Source organism: Oncorhynchus tshawytscha, linkage group LG10 (assembly GCF_018296145.1).
Source record: "Oncorhynchus tshawytscha isolate Ot180627B linkage group LG10, Otsh_v2.0, whole genome shotgun sequence".
Lineage (NCBI taxonomy): Eukaryota > Metazoa > Chordata > Actinopteri > Salmoniformes > Salmonidae > Oncorhynchus > Oncorhynchus tshawytscha.
In genome coordinates, this window is record NC_056438.1 from 61992228 (window position 1) to 62010635 (window position 18408).

At 42.0% G+C, this 18408-nt stretch overlaps 1 protein-coding gene across 1 annotated transcript; it reads left to right on the forward strand.

Annotated features, from left to right (window-relative positions):
• Window positions 1–15619: 15619 nt before the first annotated feature.
• Window positions 15620–17304, forward strand: LOC112260586 (forkhead box protein Q1). The gene has a single exon (XM_024435816.2). It carries the CDS (start codon window positions 15842–15844, stop codon window positions 16739–16741), a length of 900 nt encoding a protein of 299 aa, XP_024291584.1. The 5' UTR covers window positions 15620–15841; the 3' UTR covers window positions 16742–17304.
• Window positions 17305–18408: the final 1104 nt, after the last annotated feature.

Genomic DNA, 18408 nt, shown 5'->3' on the forward strand with positions numbered 1-18408 from the left:
CATTTAGCTTTTGACTCCTTGACCCTGTGTGGTGGAGTTTTTATGGACTTTGTTGGTGGGTGCTTATATTTGTCATATCTTTGTTTTTCATATCCCAACTCCCTCTGAGACACCCTCAGAGAGTGCAGTCATCACCAGGGTCAACCATTATGTGGGAACACTCTAACCACTAGGCTACCTGCCACCCTAATGTTGTGGTATTACTGCAAGGCTAAGCTTTGACTGCTCAATTTGGAGGAGACTAACTTTGAGAGATGTACAGACGCAAAGCTCCTTTTCACCTGTAGATAACCGTCTCCACGTGTCATTTCAATTGTGGATTTTGATAGATTGTTGTTGCCACCTGCTTGGCATTGATCATGTACCATAGTTGAGAGGTGACCACATAACCAAAATAGAAACTTCTTCCATCCAACAAGAGGCATGCTCCCTCTAAAATGGCTACGTTTCACATGGGAGGCCATGAAAGAACTTGAGCTTTGTTTACTGTTATTTTCACATCATTTCGCTTTATCAAAGCATTTTAAAAGCTCTGGTAAACTGACCCTGCTATAACTTACTGTATATCATAATGGGAACAAATACTAAGTTGAACACTTGGCTCAAATACATACAGAAGTGGATTATAAAGATAAAGATCAGTGCTTGTCTTGAAAAGCTTTCTTAAAAAGCAATGCTTTTGGTTTTGGAATGCAATATCATGTAAAAGAAAACAGCACCTGTTTCCATATACTGCTAAAAAGGTTATGAAATAGGATTTCAAATGTGCACAAGAAGGTAGGACTGGGACCAACCCTACATGAAAAAACAGCCTCTACTGTAAGTCATGTTATTATTGCCGAAAGCACACAGAAAAGCATGAGGAAAATTAAGCTGTCGGGTTGGCTTGATATAAGGAATTTGAAATGATTTATACTTTTACTTTTGATACTTTAGTATATTTAAAACCAAGTACTTTTAGACTTTTACTTAAGTAGCATTTTACCGGCTGACTTTCACTTTTACTTTAGTCATTTTCTATTAAGTTATCTTCACTTTTAATCATGTATGACAATTGGGTAAGTTTTCCACCACTGAGAGACAAACAACCCCTTGAGCTGAAACTATGCAGACTTACTGCTTGGCAGGTACAAGATCTACAGATGAGGATATTTTTAGACAGGACAGGGTAATTAGCTGACACAGTTTACATTACTGAAATACTTATAAAGTCAACACTTTGAAAGGCTTTTCTAACCTCAACAGATGTTTCTAGATAGTAATAAACAAAATAAACTGCATCTTTTGGAAAACCCTAGGCCTTTGCTCAATTGTACCTGTGTGACCTGTGCTCAAGTACAATAACCATATATTGACATAAATAAATATTCTTACACTTAAAACATGTATTATGAAAGAAATGCATGTAACATACATCCATATCACACTAATGTATTATTAGCCTAATGACACAATTACAGTCCACAATTACAGTACAGTTGTTGGCACATAGGGCAAACAGTACTTGGTACAGTACAACTGGTGAACCATAATGACTGAAAAGCTTATGATTCATTCTTCAAATGAATTCAACTCTTCTATTGAAGGAAGCAGGAAAGGAGAAGAGAAATCAGTTTTTCATCGATTATAACTTTTGTCCTCCATACTTTCACCTGCTCCTCATTTCTGTCCTCTATACGTTCATCCCCGCCTAATTTCTGTCCTCTATACTTTCACCCCGTCCTCATTTCTGTCCTCCATACTTTCACCCCCTCCTCATTCCTGTCCTCTATACTTTCACCCACTCCTCATTCCTGTCCTCTATACGTTCATCCCCGCCTCATTTCTGTCCTCTATACTTTCACCCCCTCCTCATTCCTGTCCTCTATACTTTCACCCGCTCCTCATTCCTGTCCTCTATACGTTCATCCCCGCCTCATTTCTGTCCTCTATACTTTCACCTCCTCCTCATTCCTGTCCTCTATACTTTCACCCCCTCCTCACTCCTGTCCCAAATACTTTCACCTCCTCCTCATTCCTGTCCTCTATATGTCCATCCCCTCCTCATTCCTGTCCTTTATACTTTCACCCCCTCCTCATTCCTGTCCTCTATACGTTCATCCCCTCCTGATTCCTGTCCTCTATACTTTCACCTCCTCCTCATTCCTGTCCTCTATACGTTCATCCCCTCCTGATTCCTGTCCTCTATACTTTCACCTCCTCCTCATTCCTGTCCTCTATACGTTCATCCCCTCCTGATTCCTGTCCTCTATACTTTCACCCGCTCCTCATTCCTGTCCTCTATACTTTCACCCCCTCCTCATTCCTATCCTCTATACGTTCATCCCCTCCTCATTCCTGTCCTCTATACTTTCACCTCCTCCTCATTCCTGTCCTCTATACTTTCACCCGCTCCTCATTCCTGTCCTCTATACGTTCATCCCCTCCTCATTCCTGTCCCAAATACTTTCACCCGCTCCTCATTCCTGTCCTCCATACTTTCACCCGCTCCTCATTCCTGTCCTCTATACGTTCATCCCCTCCTCATTCCTGTCCTCTATACGTTCATCCCCTCCTCATTCCTGTCCCAAATACTTTCACCCGCTCCTCATTCCTGTCCTCCATACTTTCACCCGCTCCTCATTCCTGTCCTCTATACTTTCACCCCCTCCTCATTCCTATCCTCTATACGTTCATCCCCTCCTCATTCCTGTCCTCTATACTTTCACCTCCTCCTCATTCCTGTCCTCTATACTTTCACCCGCTCCTCATTCATGTCCTCTATACGTTCATCCCCTCCTCCTTCCTTCCTGTCCTCTCATTCCTGTTCATCCCCTCCTCATTCCTGTCCTCTATACTTTCACCCGCTCCTCATTCCTGTCCTCTATACTTTCACCCCCTCCTCATTCCTGTCCTCTATACGTTCATCCCCTCCTCATTCCTGTCCTCTATACTTTCACCTCCTCCTCATTCCTGTCCTCCATACTTTCACCCGCTCCTCATTCCTGTCCTCCATACTTTCACCCGCTCCTCATTCCTGTCCTCTATACGTTCATCCCCTCCTCATTCCTGTCCTCTATACTTTCACCTCCTCCTCATTCCTGTCCTCCATACTTTCACCCGCTCCTCATTCCTATCCTCTATACGTTCATCCCCTCCTCATTCCTGTGTAAAACACTCAATCTCTTCAAAGTATAGTTGTTTATGTTTGGTCCCATGGCGGTTGGTCACTACAGTCCATACTTCAAATGACTGAGGCCCACTTTGGCTTTGGAAACTAACTCAAAGACAGAGGAAATGAATTAGAGGGAATATGTATTTTATGATTTACTGCTGAAGCCAGTCAGAGTATAGTTCTGCTGTAAACCAAATGAGGGTTGTTTATTTGACTGTCGTACTGAATGGTGTGGGGTTTTATTTTGGTACTGTACGGGACACTGGGATACAAGCATTTAATCATGTCTCCAAACACATCAGCGTTTTCTAACAGAATTCCATCCTTCTGACCCAGATATAATAAAATAAAACATTTTACCTGAACATACTGAACTATATGCTTAATCATTAATCTGACATTATTCAACAATGTGATTCATGTTGGAGTGTACGGCTAAACTGCACGTAAAGCACATTCCCAACCCAACATGTGAACCAGTGTGTGTGTGTGTGTGTGTGTGTGTGTGTGTGTCTGCGTGTGTTTGTGCATGTGAATGTGAGTGTGTGTCTGTGTGTGTGAACCTGACTGAGTTCGTTAACTGGAGGTGTCTTATCTGATCTAGGACCTGTGGCAAGGCTCCTGAATGTAATCTAACGTCCTCATAAATCTCACAGCACTGTTCTTGACACAGGTGAGATTGAGAAGGAGATAGCAGGTAGCAGAAGCGTCCGTCAATCACAGGTTTACTTAATCAATCAATTGGTCAGACACCATGTGACTGGAACGGGGAAAGTTGACCAAGATTATTACTTTTTTTTCCCACCTTTATTTAACCAGGTAGGCAAGTTGAGAACAAGTTCTCATTTACAATTGTGACCTGGCCAAGATAAAGCAAAGGAGTTTGACACATAGAACAACACAGAGTTACACATGGAGTAAAACAAACATACAGTCAATAATACAGTAGAAAAATAAGTCTATATACAATGTGAGCAAATCAGTGAGATAAGGGAGGTAAAGGCAAAAAAAGGCCATGGAGGCAAAGTAAATACAATATAGCAAGTAAAACACTGGAATGGTAGATTTGCAGTGGAAGAATGTGCAAAGTAGAAATAAAAATAATGCGCTGCAAAGGAGCTAAATAAATAAATAAAAATAAATAAAAAAATACATTAGGGAAAGAGGTTGTTTGGGCTAAATTATAGGTGGGCTATGTACAGGTGCAGTAATCTGTTAGCTGCTCTGACAGCTGGTGCTTAAAGCTAATGAGGGAGACAAGTGTTTCCAGTTTCAGAGATTTTGTAGTTCGTTCCAAACATTGACAGCAGAGAACTGGAAGGAGAGGTGGCCAAAGAAAGAATTGGTTTTGGGGGTGACCAGTGAGATATACCTGCTGGAGCATGTGCTACAGGTGGGAGGTGCTATGGTGACCAGCGAGCTGAGATAAGGGGGGACTTTACCTAGCAGGGTCTTGTAGATGACATGGAGCCAGTGGGTTTGGCGACGAGTATGAAGCGAGGGACAGCCAACGAGAGCGTTCTGGTCGCAATGGTGGGTAGTATATGGGGCTTTGGTGACGAAACAGATGGCACTGTGATAGACTGCATCCAATTTGTTGAGTAGGGTATTGGAGGCTATTTTGTAAATGACATCGCCTAAGTCGAGGATTGGTAGGATGGTCAGTTTGTAAAACAGGATGGTATGTTTGGCAGCATGAGTGAAGGATGCTTTGTTGCGAAATAGGAAGCCAATTCTAGATTTAACTTTTGATTGGAGATGTTTGATGTGGGTCTGGAAGGAGAGTTTACAGTCTAACCAGACACCTGGGTATTTGTAGTTGTCCACGTATTCTAAGTCAGAGCCGTCCAGAGTAGTGATGTTGGACAGGCGGGCAGGTACAGGCAGCGATCGGTTGAAGAGCATGCATTTAGTTTTACTTGTATTTCAAAGCAATTGGATGCCACGGAAGGAGAGTTGTATGGCATTGAAGCTTGCCTGGAGGGTTGTTAACACAGTGTCCAAAGAAGGGCTAGAAGTATACAGAATGGTGTTGTCTGCGTAGAGGTGGATCAGAGACTCACCAGCAGCAAGAGCGGCATCATTGATGTATACAGAGAAGAGAGTCGGTCCAAGAATTGAACCCTGTGGCACCCCCATAGAGACTGCTAGAGGTCCGGACAGCAGACCCTCCGATTTGACACACTGAACTCTATCAGAGAAGTAGTTGGTGAACCAGGCAGGGCAATCATTTGAGAAACCAAGGCTGTCGAGTCTGTGGTGATTGACAGAGTCAAAAGCCTTGGCCAGATCAATGAACACGGCTGCACAGTAATGTTTCTTATCGATGGCAGTTAAGATATCGTTTAGGACCTTGAGCGTTGCTGAAGTGCACCCATGACCAGCTCTGAAAACAGATTGCATAGCAGAGAGGGTATGGTGAGATTCGAAATGGTCGGAAATCTGTTTGTTGACTTGGCTTTCGAAGACCTTAGAAAGGCAGGGTAGGATAGATATAGGTATGTAGCAGTTTGGGTCAAGAGTGTCCCCCCCTTTGAAGAGGGGGATGACCGCAGCTGCTTTCCAATCTTTGGGAATCTCAGACGACACAAAAGAGAGGTTGAACAGGCTAGTAATAGGGGTGTCAACAATTTCAGCAGATAATTTTTGAAAGAATGAGTCCAGATTGTCTAGCCCGGCTGATTTGTAGGGGTCCAGATTTTGCAGCTCTTTCAGAACATCAGCTGACTGGATTTGGGAGAAGGAGAAATGGGGAAGGCTTGGGCGAGTTGCTGTGGGGGGTGCAGTGCTGTTGACCGGGGTAGGGGTAGCCAGGTGGAAAGCATGGCCAGCTGTAGAAAAATGCTTCTTGAAATTCTCAATTATAGTGGATGTATCAGTGGTTACAGTGTTTCCTATCTTTAGTGCAGTGGGCAGCTGGGAGGAGGTGTTCTTATTCTCCATGGACTTTACAGTGTTCCAGAATTTTTTTGAGTTAGTGTTGCAGGAAGCAAATTTCTGCTTGAAAAAGCTAGCCTTGGCTTTTCTAACTGCCTGTGTATAATGGTTTCTAGCTTCCCTGAAAAGCTGCATATCACGGGGGCTGTTCGATGCTAATGCAGAACACCATAGGATGTTTTTGGGTTGGTTAAGGGCAGTCAGGTCTGGGGAGAACTAAGGGCTATATCTGTTCCTGGTTCAAAATTTCTTGAACAGGGCATGCTTATTTAAGATGGTTAGGAAGGCATTTAGAAAAAATAACCAGGCATCCTCTACTGACGGGATGAGATCAATATCCTTCCAGGATACCCCGCCCAGGTCGATTAGAAATGCCTGCTCGCTGAAGTGTTTCAGGGAGCGTTTGACAGTGATGAGTGGAGGTCATTTGACCGCTGACCCATTACGGATGCAGGCAATGAGGCAGTGATCGCTGAGATCTTGGTTGAAGACAGCAGAGGTGTATTTAGTGGGCAAATTGGTTAGATATGATATCTATGAGGGTGCCCGTGTTTACGGCTTTGGGGTGGTACCTGGTGGGTTCATTGATCATTTCTGATTGAGGACATCAAGCTTAGATTGTAGGATGGCTGGGGTGTTAAGCATGTTCCAGTTTAGGTCGCCTAGCAGCACGAGCTCTGAAGATAGATGGGGGGCAATCAGTTCACATATGGTGTCCAGAGCACAGCTGGGGGCAGAGGGTGGTCTATAGCAGGCGGCAACGGTGAGAAACTTGTTTATAGAGAGGTGGATTTTTAAAAGTAGAAGTTCAAATTGTTTGGGTACAGACCTGGATAGTAGGACAGAACTCTGCAGGCTATCTTTGCAGTAAATTGCAACACCGCCCCCTTTGGCAGTTCTGTCTTGTCTGAAAATGTTGTAGTTAGGGATGAACATTTCTGAATTTTTGGTGGTCTTCCTAAGCCAGGATTCAGACACAGCTAGAACATCTGGGTTGGCAGAGTGTGCTAAAGCAGTGAATAAAACAAACTAAGGGAGGAGGCTTCTAATGTTAACATGCATGAAACCAAGGCTATTACGGTTACAGAAGTCATCAAAAGAGAGCGCCCTGGGAATAGGAGTGGAGCTAGGCACTGCAGGGCCTGGATTCACCTCTACATCACCAGAGGAAAAGAGGAGGAGTGGGATAAGGGTACGGCTAAAAGCAATAAGTATTGGTTGTCTAGAATGTCTGGAACAGAGAGTAAAAGGAGGCTTCTGGGGGCGATAAAATAGCTTCAAGGTATAATGTACAAACAAAGGTATGGTAGGATGTGAATACAGTGGAGGTAAACCTAGGTATTGAGTGATGATGAGAGAGATATAGTCTCTACAAACATCATTGAAACCAGGAGATGTCATCGCATGTGTGGGTGGTGGAACTAATAGGTTGGATAAGGTATAGTGAGCAGGACTAGAGGCTCTCCAGGAAATAAACCAATAAGCATGAACCAGAACAGCAATGGACAAGGCATATTAACATTAAGGAGAGGCATGCTTAGTCGAGTGATCAAAAGGGTCCAGTGAGTAGTGAGGTTGGTTGGGGTCACGGCGATTCAGACAGCTGGCCGGGCTATCGGTAGCAAGCTAGCATAGGATGGAGGTCTGGATTTAGCCACCTCATGCATTTCCGTCGGTAGGATTAGTGGGGTTCCGTGTGGTAGAGGGGGATCAATCCAATTCGCAAAAGAAAAATAGATATAGTTATAGAGTCCCAAGAAAAAGAAAAATATTGTCCGATAGGTCTATTCAGATAGCAGCCGATAAGACAGCTAACGATTAGCGGACCGCAGATGGGCGTTCAGGTAACATCGCGACGGAGGAGCCAGCTGGATAACTCCCTCGGGCAGATAACGTCAGTGGTCCAGTCGTGAAGGCCCGGTGGGGCTCCGCGTTGGCAGTAAAATGGGTCCGGATAGGTGATTGTAGCCCAGGAGTGACTGATGGAACTCTTCAGCTGGCTAGCTCTGGAATAATTGATGTTTGCTCCAGAATCGACGTAAGCCAATAGACACACGGATAGCAGCTAGCTAGCTGCGAGATCCAGGTATAAATGTCCAGAGCTTGCGGTTGAAATCCGGGGACATGGAGAGAAAAATTGGTCCGGTATGTTCCGGTCCGAGCCGCACCGTACAAAACTGGCGATAGATTTGAGCTAAAGGATAGCTGATGACCACAAACCGTGGTTAGCTGAATACTAACGATTAGCCAGTAAAGAAGCTAACTAGCTTCTGGCTAGCTTCTGATTAGCTTCTGGTTAGCTTCTGGCTAGCTTCTGGTTAGCTTCTGGCTAGCTTCTGGTTAGCTTCTATGGAGGATTACAGATTTGAGGTAAATAATACTTTCTGTTTTATATAAATTGGTGAGGCGGGTTGCAGGAGTGTTTTGAAGATGAGTTTATGGAAAAGAAAAAATATATATAAAAAGGTATAAACATAGGTATAAAAGTTGTAAATATATATATAATATATATATATATAATATATATATATATATACAGTGGGGCAAAAAGTATTTAGTCAGCCACCAATTGTGCAAGTTCTCTCACTTAAAAAGATGAGAGAGGCCTGTAATTTTCATCATAGGTACACTACAACTATGGCAGACAAAATGAGAAAAAAATTCCAGAAAATCACATTGTAGGATTTTTAATGAATTTATTTGCAAATTATGGTGGAAAATAAGTATTTGGTCAAAAACAAAAGTGTATCTCAATACTTTGTTATATACCCTTTGTTGGCAATGACAGAGGTCAAACGTTTTTTGTAAGTCTTCACAAGGTTTTCACACACTGTTGCTGGTATTTTGGCCCATTCCTCCATGCAGATCTCCTCTAGAGCAGTGATTTTTGGGGCTGTTGCTGGGCAACACGGACTTTCAACTCCCTCCAAAGATTTTCTATGGCGTTGAGATCTGGAGCCTGGCTAGGCCACTCCAGGACCTTGAAATGCTTCTTACGAAGCCACTCCTTCATTGCCCGGGCGGTGTGTTTGGGATCATTGTCATGCTGAAAGAACCAGCCACGTTTAGTCTTCAATGCCCTTGCTGATGGAAGGAGGTTTTCACTCAAAATCTCACGATACATGGCCCCATTCATTCTTTCCTTTACACAGATCAGTCGTCCTGGTCCCTTTGCAGAAAAACAGCCCCAAAGCACGATGTTTCCACCCCCATGCTTCCCAGTAGGTATGGTGTTATTTGGATGCAACTCAGCATTCTATGTCCTCCAAACACGACAGGTTGAGGTTTTATCAAAAAGTTATATTTTGGTTTCATCTGACAATATGACATTCTCCCATTCTTCTTCTGGATCATCCAAATGCTCTCTAGCAAACTTCAGACGGGCCTGGACATGTACTGGCTTAAGCAGGGGGACACGTCTGGCACTGCAGGATTTGAGTCCCTGGTGGCGTAGTGTGTTACTGATGGTAGGCTTTGTTACTTTGGTCCCAGCTCTCTGCAGGTCATTCACTAGGTCACCCGTGTGGTTCTGGGATTTTTGCTCACCGTTCTTGTGATCATTTTGACCCCACGGGGAGGATGGGGAGGACAGAGGAGCCTCTTAAAGAAGAAGTTACAGGTCTGTGAGAGCCAGAAAGCTTGCTTGTTTGTAGGTGACCAAATACTTATTTTCCACCATAATTTGCAAATAAATTCATTAAAAATCCTACAATGTGATTTTCTGGATTTTTTTTTCTCCTTTTGTCTGTCATAGTTGAAGTGTACCTATGATGAAAATTACAGGCCTCTCTCATCTTTTTAAGTGGGAGAACTTGCACAATTGGTGGCTGACTAAATACTTTTTGCCCCACTGTATATACGGGACACGACAAGACGAGGACAAAAGACATCTGACTGCTATGCCATCTTGGTAAGCAAGATGACAAATTGTTGACACTCTTTTTATGGTCAGCTTACACTAAAGTTCAAACCCATACACTCATAAACTGACAGTCTTACAACCATAGCTATATTCATAATGACAGCTAGGCTATCACACCAAGTCATCCTGGTTTTCTATGGTGGCACTGTTCTATTCTATTCCATTATGTCATGTTGATTTTCACCTGTACTCTGATGTAGGTCCCAATGTGATATCTCATCATTACAGATCTATGTGGGGCTTACCCCTCTCTCCATCTCTCTCTCTCTCTCTCTCTCTCTCTCTCTCTCTCTCCAGTCCCACTTGCTGCAGCATGTCAGCCAAGCTATTATTAAGAGTATACAGACATATACATGTACACATATAGACACACACCAACACAAGCCACTACATGTGAGGAGAACGCATACATGCCATCTGAGTCTTAGTCATTGTGTGGTTGGATTACAGAGACCTATAGTCAACACGGAGTCTCTTCAAAAACAGCGACTTCGCCGTCACAGACGGCACAAACAGATGATCACACTTAATCTGCTCTGAAAACACACACTCACATAGACTATGACACACACACACACCTTGACATTCATAATGGTTCTTACATAAACATAAAGGAGGGAGGGCTTTGTTTCTGGAAGAACATGTGGTCATGTGTAATGTCCTTAAGTTGTCAACAAGAAATGGCTGAATAGTTATAATTTGCATTAACTATGGATGGATTCAATTTCGTCTTACTTAAATGCACTATGGTGTGGAGAAGGAGAATATTTCACATACATCTAAAGTAAACATATCATTCTGAGCTGAGGTGTGGTAGTGCTAAAGGAGAATGAAAGCATTGGCGTTAGCCATAGTAATGTTCACTCCAGAGGTTGACTCTGCTACAGCATGCCCTCAGTCTGCTATGTCCCTTTGGAAGAGGTTGGAGAATGTTGATAGGGCATAGAGAGGTGATCAGCTGCTACTGTATGCCCTTTGCCATGCCAGTGCCACATAGGCCCTTAGCATACCTCTAACTTCAAACCAATAATGGTCTATCTTGAAATTTTACCAATAGAATTCAGGAATCCTCAAGACATCCATGACAGTCGGGCTAAATACAGTAACATTCACTGCCACTGAAATACGATGCATTACAGAGGACAGGGTTTACAGTACAAGCCAGCTGGCTATGGTTCGGTGCCACAACAAACAATGCAAAATCTCCATGTTGTGAGTCCCTTTCACAACCAGGGTTTTGCGAAACTTTTGGTGGGCATCCCCTGGATTAGATGGCCTAACCAAACCCTGAAACCAACAGAGATAGAGAAACAGACATATGCTTTTTCACAGTGACCAAATAGTATGGGTGATCTTCCTTCTCTTTTGCTAAACTGTGCATGACCTTGAGATGAATGCTGACCCAGAAAGCATTGGGCTTCCCTTGCTCACTCTTTGCATATTTCCAGAATGGCTTCCAGCTAGACGCTCGGTTTTCACAATTATGGTGTCACCGTCGTATAATATCTGCATAACTTCCCTGTTCCTTTAAGTCATCAGTAGCCTTAAGGCTATTTATGTAGTCCTTTCCTGCTGTCAAATGACCAAATTGCCATCTAGTGTCCTGGGTGGAATGTTATTCATACGTTTCATAAATAATAAACATATTTTTTTTCTTCTCAAAATTCGGTGTTTCTATGTCAAACGGTTTTGTAATATTTCAGTCTCCTGTGATGTACAGTACCAGTCAAAAGTTTGGACACCTAATCATTCAAGGGTTTCTTTATTTTTACTATTTTCTACATTGTAGAAGAGTGAAGACATCAAAACAATGAAATAACACATACGGATGTCATGTTCGTCGTATAGAGGAGACCAAAGCGCAGCGTGATTTGAATATATTATTCTTTTAAGTAGACGAAGAAACACTAAACAAACGTACAAAATAACAAAACGAACGTGAAGCTATATAAACTGAGTGCTGACACAGGCAACTACACAGACAATAACCCACAGGTAAACCAAGTAATATGGCTACCTAAATATGGTTCCCAATCAGAGACAACGATAAACAGCTGCCTCTAATTGAGAACCAATCTAGGCAACCATAGACATATAAGCCCCCATAGACATATAAACCCCTAGACTAGAGAAACCCCTAGACAATACAAAAAAACAAACACACCACCGTTGTCACAACCTGACCAAACAAAATAATAATGAAAACAAAGATAACTAAGGTCAGGGCGTGACAATGGAATCATGTAGTAACCAAAAAAGTGTTAAACAAATCTAAATATATTCTACATTTGAGATTCTTCAAAGTAGCCACCCTTTGCCTTGATGACAGCTTTGCACACTCTTGGCATTCTCTCAAACAGCTTCATGAGGTAGTCACCTGGAAACCACCTGGAAACCATTTAAATTAACAGGTATAACTTGTTGAAAGTTAATTAGTGAAATGTATTTCCTTCTTAATGCGTTTGAGCCAATCAGTTGTATTGTTACAAGGTTGGGGTGGTATACAGAAGATAGCCCTATTTGGTAAAAGACCAAGTCCATATTATGGCAAGAACAGCTCATATAAGCAAAGAGAAACAACAGCCCATCATTACTTGAAGACATGAAGTTCAGTCAATGTGGAAAATGTCAAGAACTTTGAATGTTTCAATGCAGTCGCAATAACCATCAAGGCCTATGATGAAACTGGCTCTCATGAGGACCACCACAGGAAAGGTAAAACCCAGAGTTACCTCTGCTGCAGAGGATAAGTTCATTAGAGTTACCAGCCTCAGAAATTGCAGCCCAAATAAATGCTTCACAAAGTTCAAGTTACAGACACATCTCAACATCAAGTGCTCAGAGGAGACTGCGTGAATCAGGCCTTCATGGTCTAATTGCTGCAAAGAAACCACTACTAAAAGGACACCAATAAGAATAAAAGACGTACTTGGGCCAAGAAACATGAGCAATTGACATTAGACCGGTGGTAATCTGTCCGTTAATCTGATGAGTCCAAATGTGAGATTTTTGGTTCCAACCACCATGTCTTTGTGAGACGCAGAGTAGGTGAATGGATGATCACAGAATGTGTGGTTCCCACCGTGAAGCATGGAGGAGGAGGTGTGATGATGTTGTGGTGCTTTGCTGGTGACACTGACAGTGATTTATTTAGAATTCAAGGCACACTTAACCAGCATGGCTACCACAGCATTCTGCAGCAATACGCCATCCCATCTGGTTTGTGCTTAGTGGGACTATAATTTGTTTTTAAACAGGACAATGACCCAACACACCTCCAGGCTGCGTAAGAGCTATTTGATCAAGAAGGAGAGTGATGGAGTGCTGCATCAGATGACCTGGCATCCACAATCACCTGACCTCAACCAAATTGAGAAGGTTTGGGATGAGTTAGACCGCAGAGTGAAGGAAAAGCAGCCAAAATGTGCTCAGCATATGTGGGAACTCCTTCAAGACTGTTGGAAAAGCATTCCAGGTGAAGATGGTTGAGAGAATGCCAAGAGTGTGCATTGCTGTCATCAAGGCAAAGTGTGGCTACTTTGAAGAATCTAACATGTCAAATATATTTTGATTGGTTTAACACTTCTTTGGTTAGGACATGATTCCATATGTGTTATTTCATAGTTTAATGTCTTAACTATTATTCTACAATGTAACCACAATGTAGAAAATAGTAAAAAAGAAAGAAAGAAAAACCCTTTAATGAGTAGGTTTGTCCAAACTTTTGACTGATACTGTATATAAAGTATAATAATGGAATGCACAATCTAAATTGAATACATTTCAGCTATATATCTGACATGGTACAGAGGTGTCTTCTTTTTGTTAAGACCATAATCATGTGTGTGAGGTGTATACTTTTGATTCAAAGTAGATTTGTTTAAGACTACCAAGAAACACTCTGTGTGACCCTGATTTAGCCCACTGCAATAAAAGGTTCAAGATAAATGAATTAATCAAAATAAGTAATTAATCAAAAGAGACCAACATTCAGTACCACAGCAACAAGGGGGAACAAGTATACACAGGTAAATTGTCTAGCTGCTGCTGTTTATGAAAGAAAGGCTCACACAACAACATCGGTCTCTACGTGGGTGCTGGAGTTGGCATGAACATGCTTTCAGCTCTATCAAAAAAAGTGTTTTGATGTGTGATCATGAGAACACATGAAAGTGTCACTTTGCACTTTAAAACTATTTGTTTTTATTTTGTCTTCTTCACACTGAAATCCACAAGTGTGCATGTTCTTCAAGACAAAACATCTTAAGACTCACTAAGAGTTAACCATTAGCCCCACCTGCCCTTAATACCTGCCTTGTGATCAGTGTTGAACATGTAGTTCAACGAGTAATAAAACTACATTTTGCAGTAGCTTGGTGGTAGTTCAACTAAATTCAAATCGAGGTAGTTTTTTCAGTAGTTGATTACTTTTTTTCCATGTACCAGTGTAGCTAACTACTGGAACAACACTACTTTTTTTGCAAAAATGTGATTAAATATGGTTGCCTAATTTTCACTTGACACATTGCTTTTGTGTTTAATAGGCTAAGTTACACATTCTGTTAACATATGACCACAAAGATATTGGTTCTTGCCATTTGTAGTCTGTGACATTTCTGACTTACATACTGTATGATCATTTTTAACGCAGTAGTTTGGATGTAGTGAACTACTTTTTCAAAGTAACTTTAGTTGAGTAAACTATAGTTTTCGTAGGGGTAACTTTTGTGTAGCTTTACTTCATTTGGTGTGAAGTAATTGGTAGCTTGGTAAACTATCTTTTCAGAGTAGTATTCCCAACACTGCTTGTGATGTCCTCTCTACATTAACCATAGTTTAATAAGTATGGAATTACCACACACCAGCATAGGACAACTAAATGTTAACTATTTATAATGGCATTTTAAGTTTTCAGCCTTTTACAGTAACATTAACCTACTGCTGACTTTACAGAGAATTACTTGACTATGAGTGTGCTTCTGGGATGTCCCCATGATTGACAGCTGAGATAGCTCTTATTTGTTTGATGAAATGCTTTCTTTCCTAGATGCAGAGCAGGCAAAGAGTAGAGAAACTGTGGGAAAATAATATTCAAAGTAATACAAGCACTGTATAGCATCTTTATATAAAAAATATATAAAAAAATCAGTGGAGGCTGCTTGCATCAAATAGGGCATTATTAAGTGCATCTGCAGACAAATGATGGCCAAACTGAAACATTTGAAGAATTCAAACAAAACGATAATAGATCAGGTATAACTCTCCATAATGATGGTATCCTGCAAGACAGAACGGTTGGAAAGGAAAATAACGCCACCTGTTGTCTCAGGTGAAATACTCCAGAGGTGTCTACGTTCACAGCCTGATCGAGTTACACATGAAAGGTAGCCTATACTTGTCTTGTTATGCTGAAAACAGGAGGGTGAAAGGGCTATTCATCGTATTTCCAAACAAACACTTACATAAAAATAGATATGATGATTTACGATGTGTCATAAACATTGAGAGTGCATGCTATTTCAGTTGTTCCAAAATATCCATAATCATCATCTAGCCCCGCCTAGTTGGGTTGGTACTGAGGTGAGCCTGTGCTATAAACAGGTCACCAGACAGACAGGAGGTGAGACGAGCTAGTGAACCCAAAGGTATGAGGACGGTGACTTCATCGGGTACTTCTAGGATATTTTGACTGAAAGCGCTCTGCGTTTTGACACATTTACGCACAAGACAAGACATCATCTGAGGACGTGCCTGTTTTTACTTGAGATTCGGATACAATTTGGATAGAAAACTAGCAGTAGGCTATAGGATAAATAATAATAGACAACATGAAACTTGAAGTATTCTGTGGAAACCACCACAACGAGGTGAAATCTTTGCAGGAGCTGTGCAGCGATGCCGAGGGCAGCGTCCGCTCGCCTCTCTCCGGTGAGGAAGAGTTGGGTTCGGATGGGGACTGCGTGTCGCACAGCCCGCCACCTGTCACACCCGGCGTAGACGGCATAGGCATTGGCAAACCGTACATACGGAGACCAAAACCTCCGTACTCTTACATCGCACTGATTGCCATGGCTATCCGTGACTCAACATCTGGTCGTCTGACTCTGGCAGAGATCAATGACTATCTGATGAAAAAGTTTCCATTTTTCCGGGGCAGCTACACTGGTTGGAGAAATTCGGTGCGCCACAACTTGTCACTTAACGACTGTTTTCTAAAGGTCCTCCGGGACCCGTCCAGACCCTGGGGAAAAGACAACTACTGGATGCTGAATCCTCACAGCGAGTACACCTTCGCTGACGGAGTGTTCCGACGCAGGAGAAAGCGCATCAATAAAAAGACAGGCAAAGAGCAAAACGTCTCCGACCATGCTGCCGACGAGAACGCGCAAGTCACCATCACATCCACACCCCCAGCCACTAAAACCGGACCCAGCAGTGCCAAGTTCTCCAGTTCCTTCGCTATAGACAGTATCCTCAGCAAACCGTTCAAGAGACAGGAGTGGGCAGAGGATTCTCCCACCGTTGCTGCATTACCGTGGCCCGGTTACACTCAGATGATGCCACACATTATGAGAGGTTCACCTGTCGCCTTGCCACATCACGCCCAGTCGATGTTCCATGTGGATTCATACGCTGCGCATGTGCTGAGGGCATACGGTGGTGGATTTTATTCAGAGAGGGACAATCGCAAAGACAGTTACCCCGCAGAATATTATTCAAAGGCATAATCAGTTTACCAGATAATCTCTACAGTACCAACGCCAACTGCTTTAAAAAACTGACGCTTACCACCTATTAGAAATAGAACGTGTGTTGTCATAATAGACCCGAGGGGTGTAGCAAATAGAATGAAAACACTGGGTTTGCACTTGTGTACTTTAGTTATTATTGTGTATCAACTAAATGCATTTTATTGCATTACCTTAAATGTGGACAACCAGTCACCTACACAGGGCGTCGTATTATTTCATCAGGACATTTTAGTATGGACATTTAGTGTGGGGAGGAGTAGGCTTTATGTCATTCCTTTGAGGTTCTGTGGTAATTTCCCTTTAAATCAAGGGCATTTTTTTGTGCTATACAGTGTACAGTTTATGATGTATAGATTATAGGCTATTTATGTCGTTGGTTTGTTGAAAAGTTGTTACTTTCGACAATCAGTTGACCTTCAGAACATGCTGTTTATAACATTTGGCATGTCATTTGTGCTAGTCGAGCTGTTTGTATGTTTTTATTTTAAAAAACACGATTAATATTTGTAATAAAGAGTAACTTTAACGTTGAAATGTAATGTGTTTCTATCTTTATTATCTTATTGAATCCATTGAATAGATTGTGAAAAAATAAGATATACAAGATATCTGCCCTACAAGTTGTTTTCAAGAAAAATGATATTCAAAACGGCAAAATGAAGGGAACCTTTGAGAGATTAATTATGAATTACTGAATCCCAACATACCGTCAAAACCACTGACAGGTGTATGTTGTAGGCCTGCAGGTGCATATAAATGTAAAAAATAGCCTAATCGACTTGGTCTAATATCCAACCCTTTTCAAAACACTGCTTTACCATTTCTATCAAGGCGACATATTATTAGGCTAATTTTATTCGCTCGCTGTCAAATTGAAATTGATTGGGACATGCGCGTGACATGATGCCTAATTCGTAAGGCTTCGTTGACTGAAAGCTGTCATTCAAAACGTATCCCTATCATTGTCAGCACTTAAACAATGGATGTGCTGAATGAAACACGTTGATAATGTTGTAAATATTCTTACAGTATAGGCTATTCTCGTCTCGCCTAGACTATCGCTGTATGAAAAAGCATAAACACATTCAAAGGGAAACCAGGGTAGGAAGGCCAGAGAAGGGAAATAAGGACGAACGGAAGTACAAGGAAGGAGGACCTGAAGATATCGAAAAGGGTTGGGAAAGGCTAGGCTAATAGTAGGCTATATATCACATCTAACTTTAATAAATCACTAAACATGATCCGGTCCCGCTTAAAAATGACGTTCAGTTTATAAAGGCTTCATAAAACCTTCGCAATGCCTTCATAAGCACTACATAAATGTGTTACAAACAATCTATAAGCATTACTCGTTTGTATAATCTACCAACCAATCATCTCCTACAACACCTTCCGCCACGTGTTGTTTGCACTTCTGTCCTATCGGCCCGACGTCTTGGCAATAAAGAGATGTTTGGTAACTCTTATTGGGATAGTTTTCCTCACACGCGCGACACACATTGACCGTAGGGTGTAAGGGTGGAGTCTTTCTTCTTCTCGGTAAAGCCATTAATAAATAGCTAGCTATGTCCTTTGCTAATTAGCTAGCTGGAAGGTAGGGCCTGTTGTTTTTTCTCTCCCTTGAGGCCAGGGGGAAATGGTTT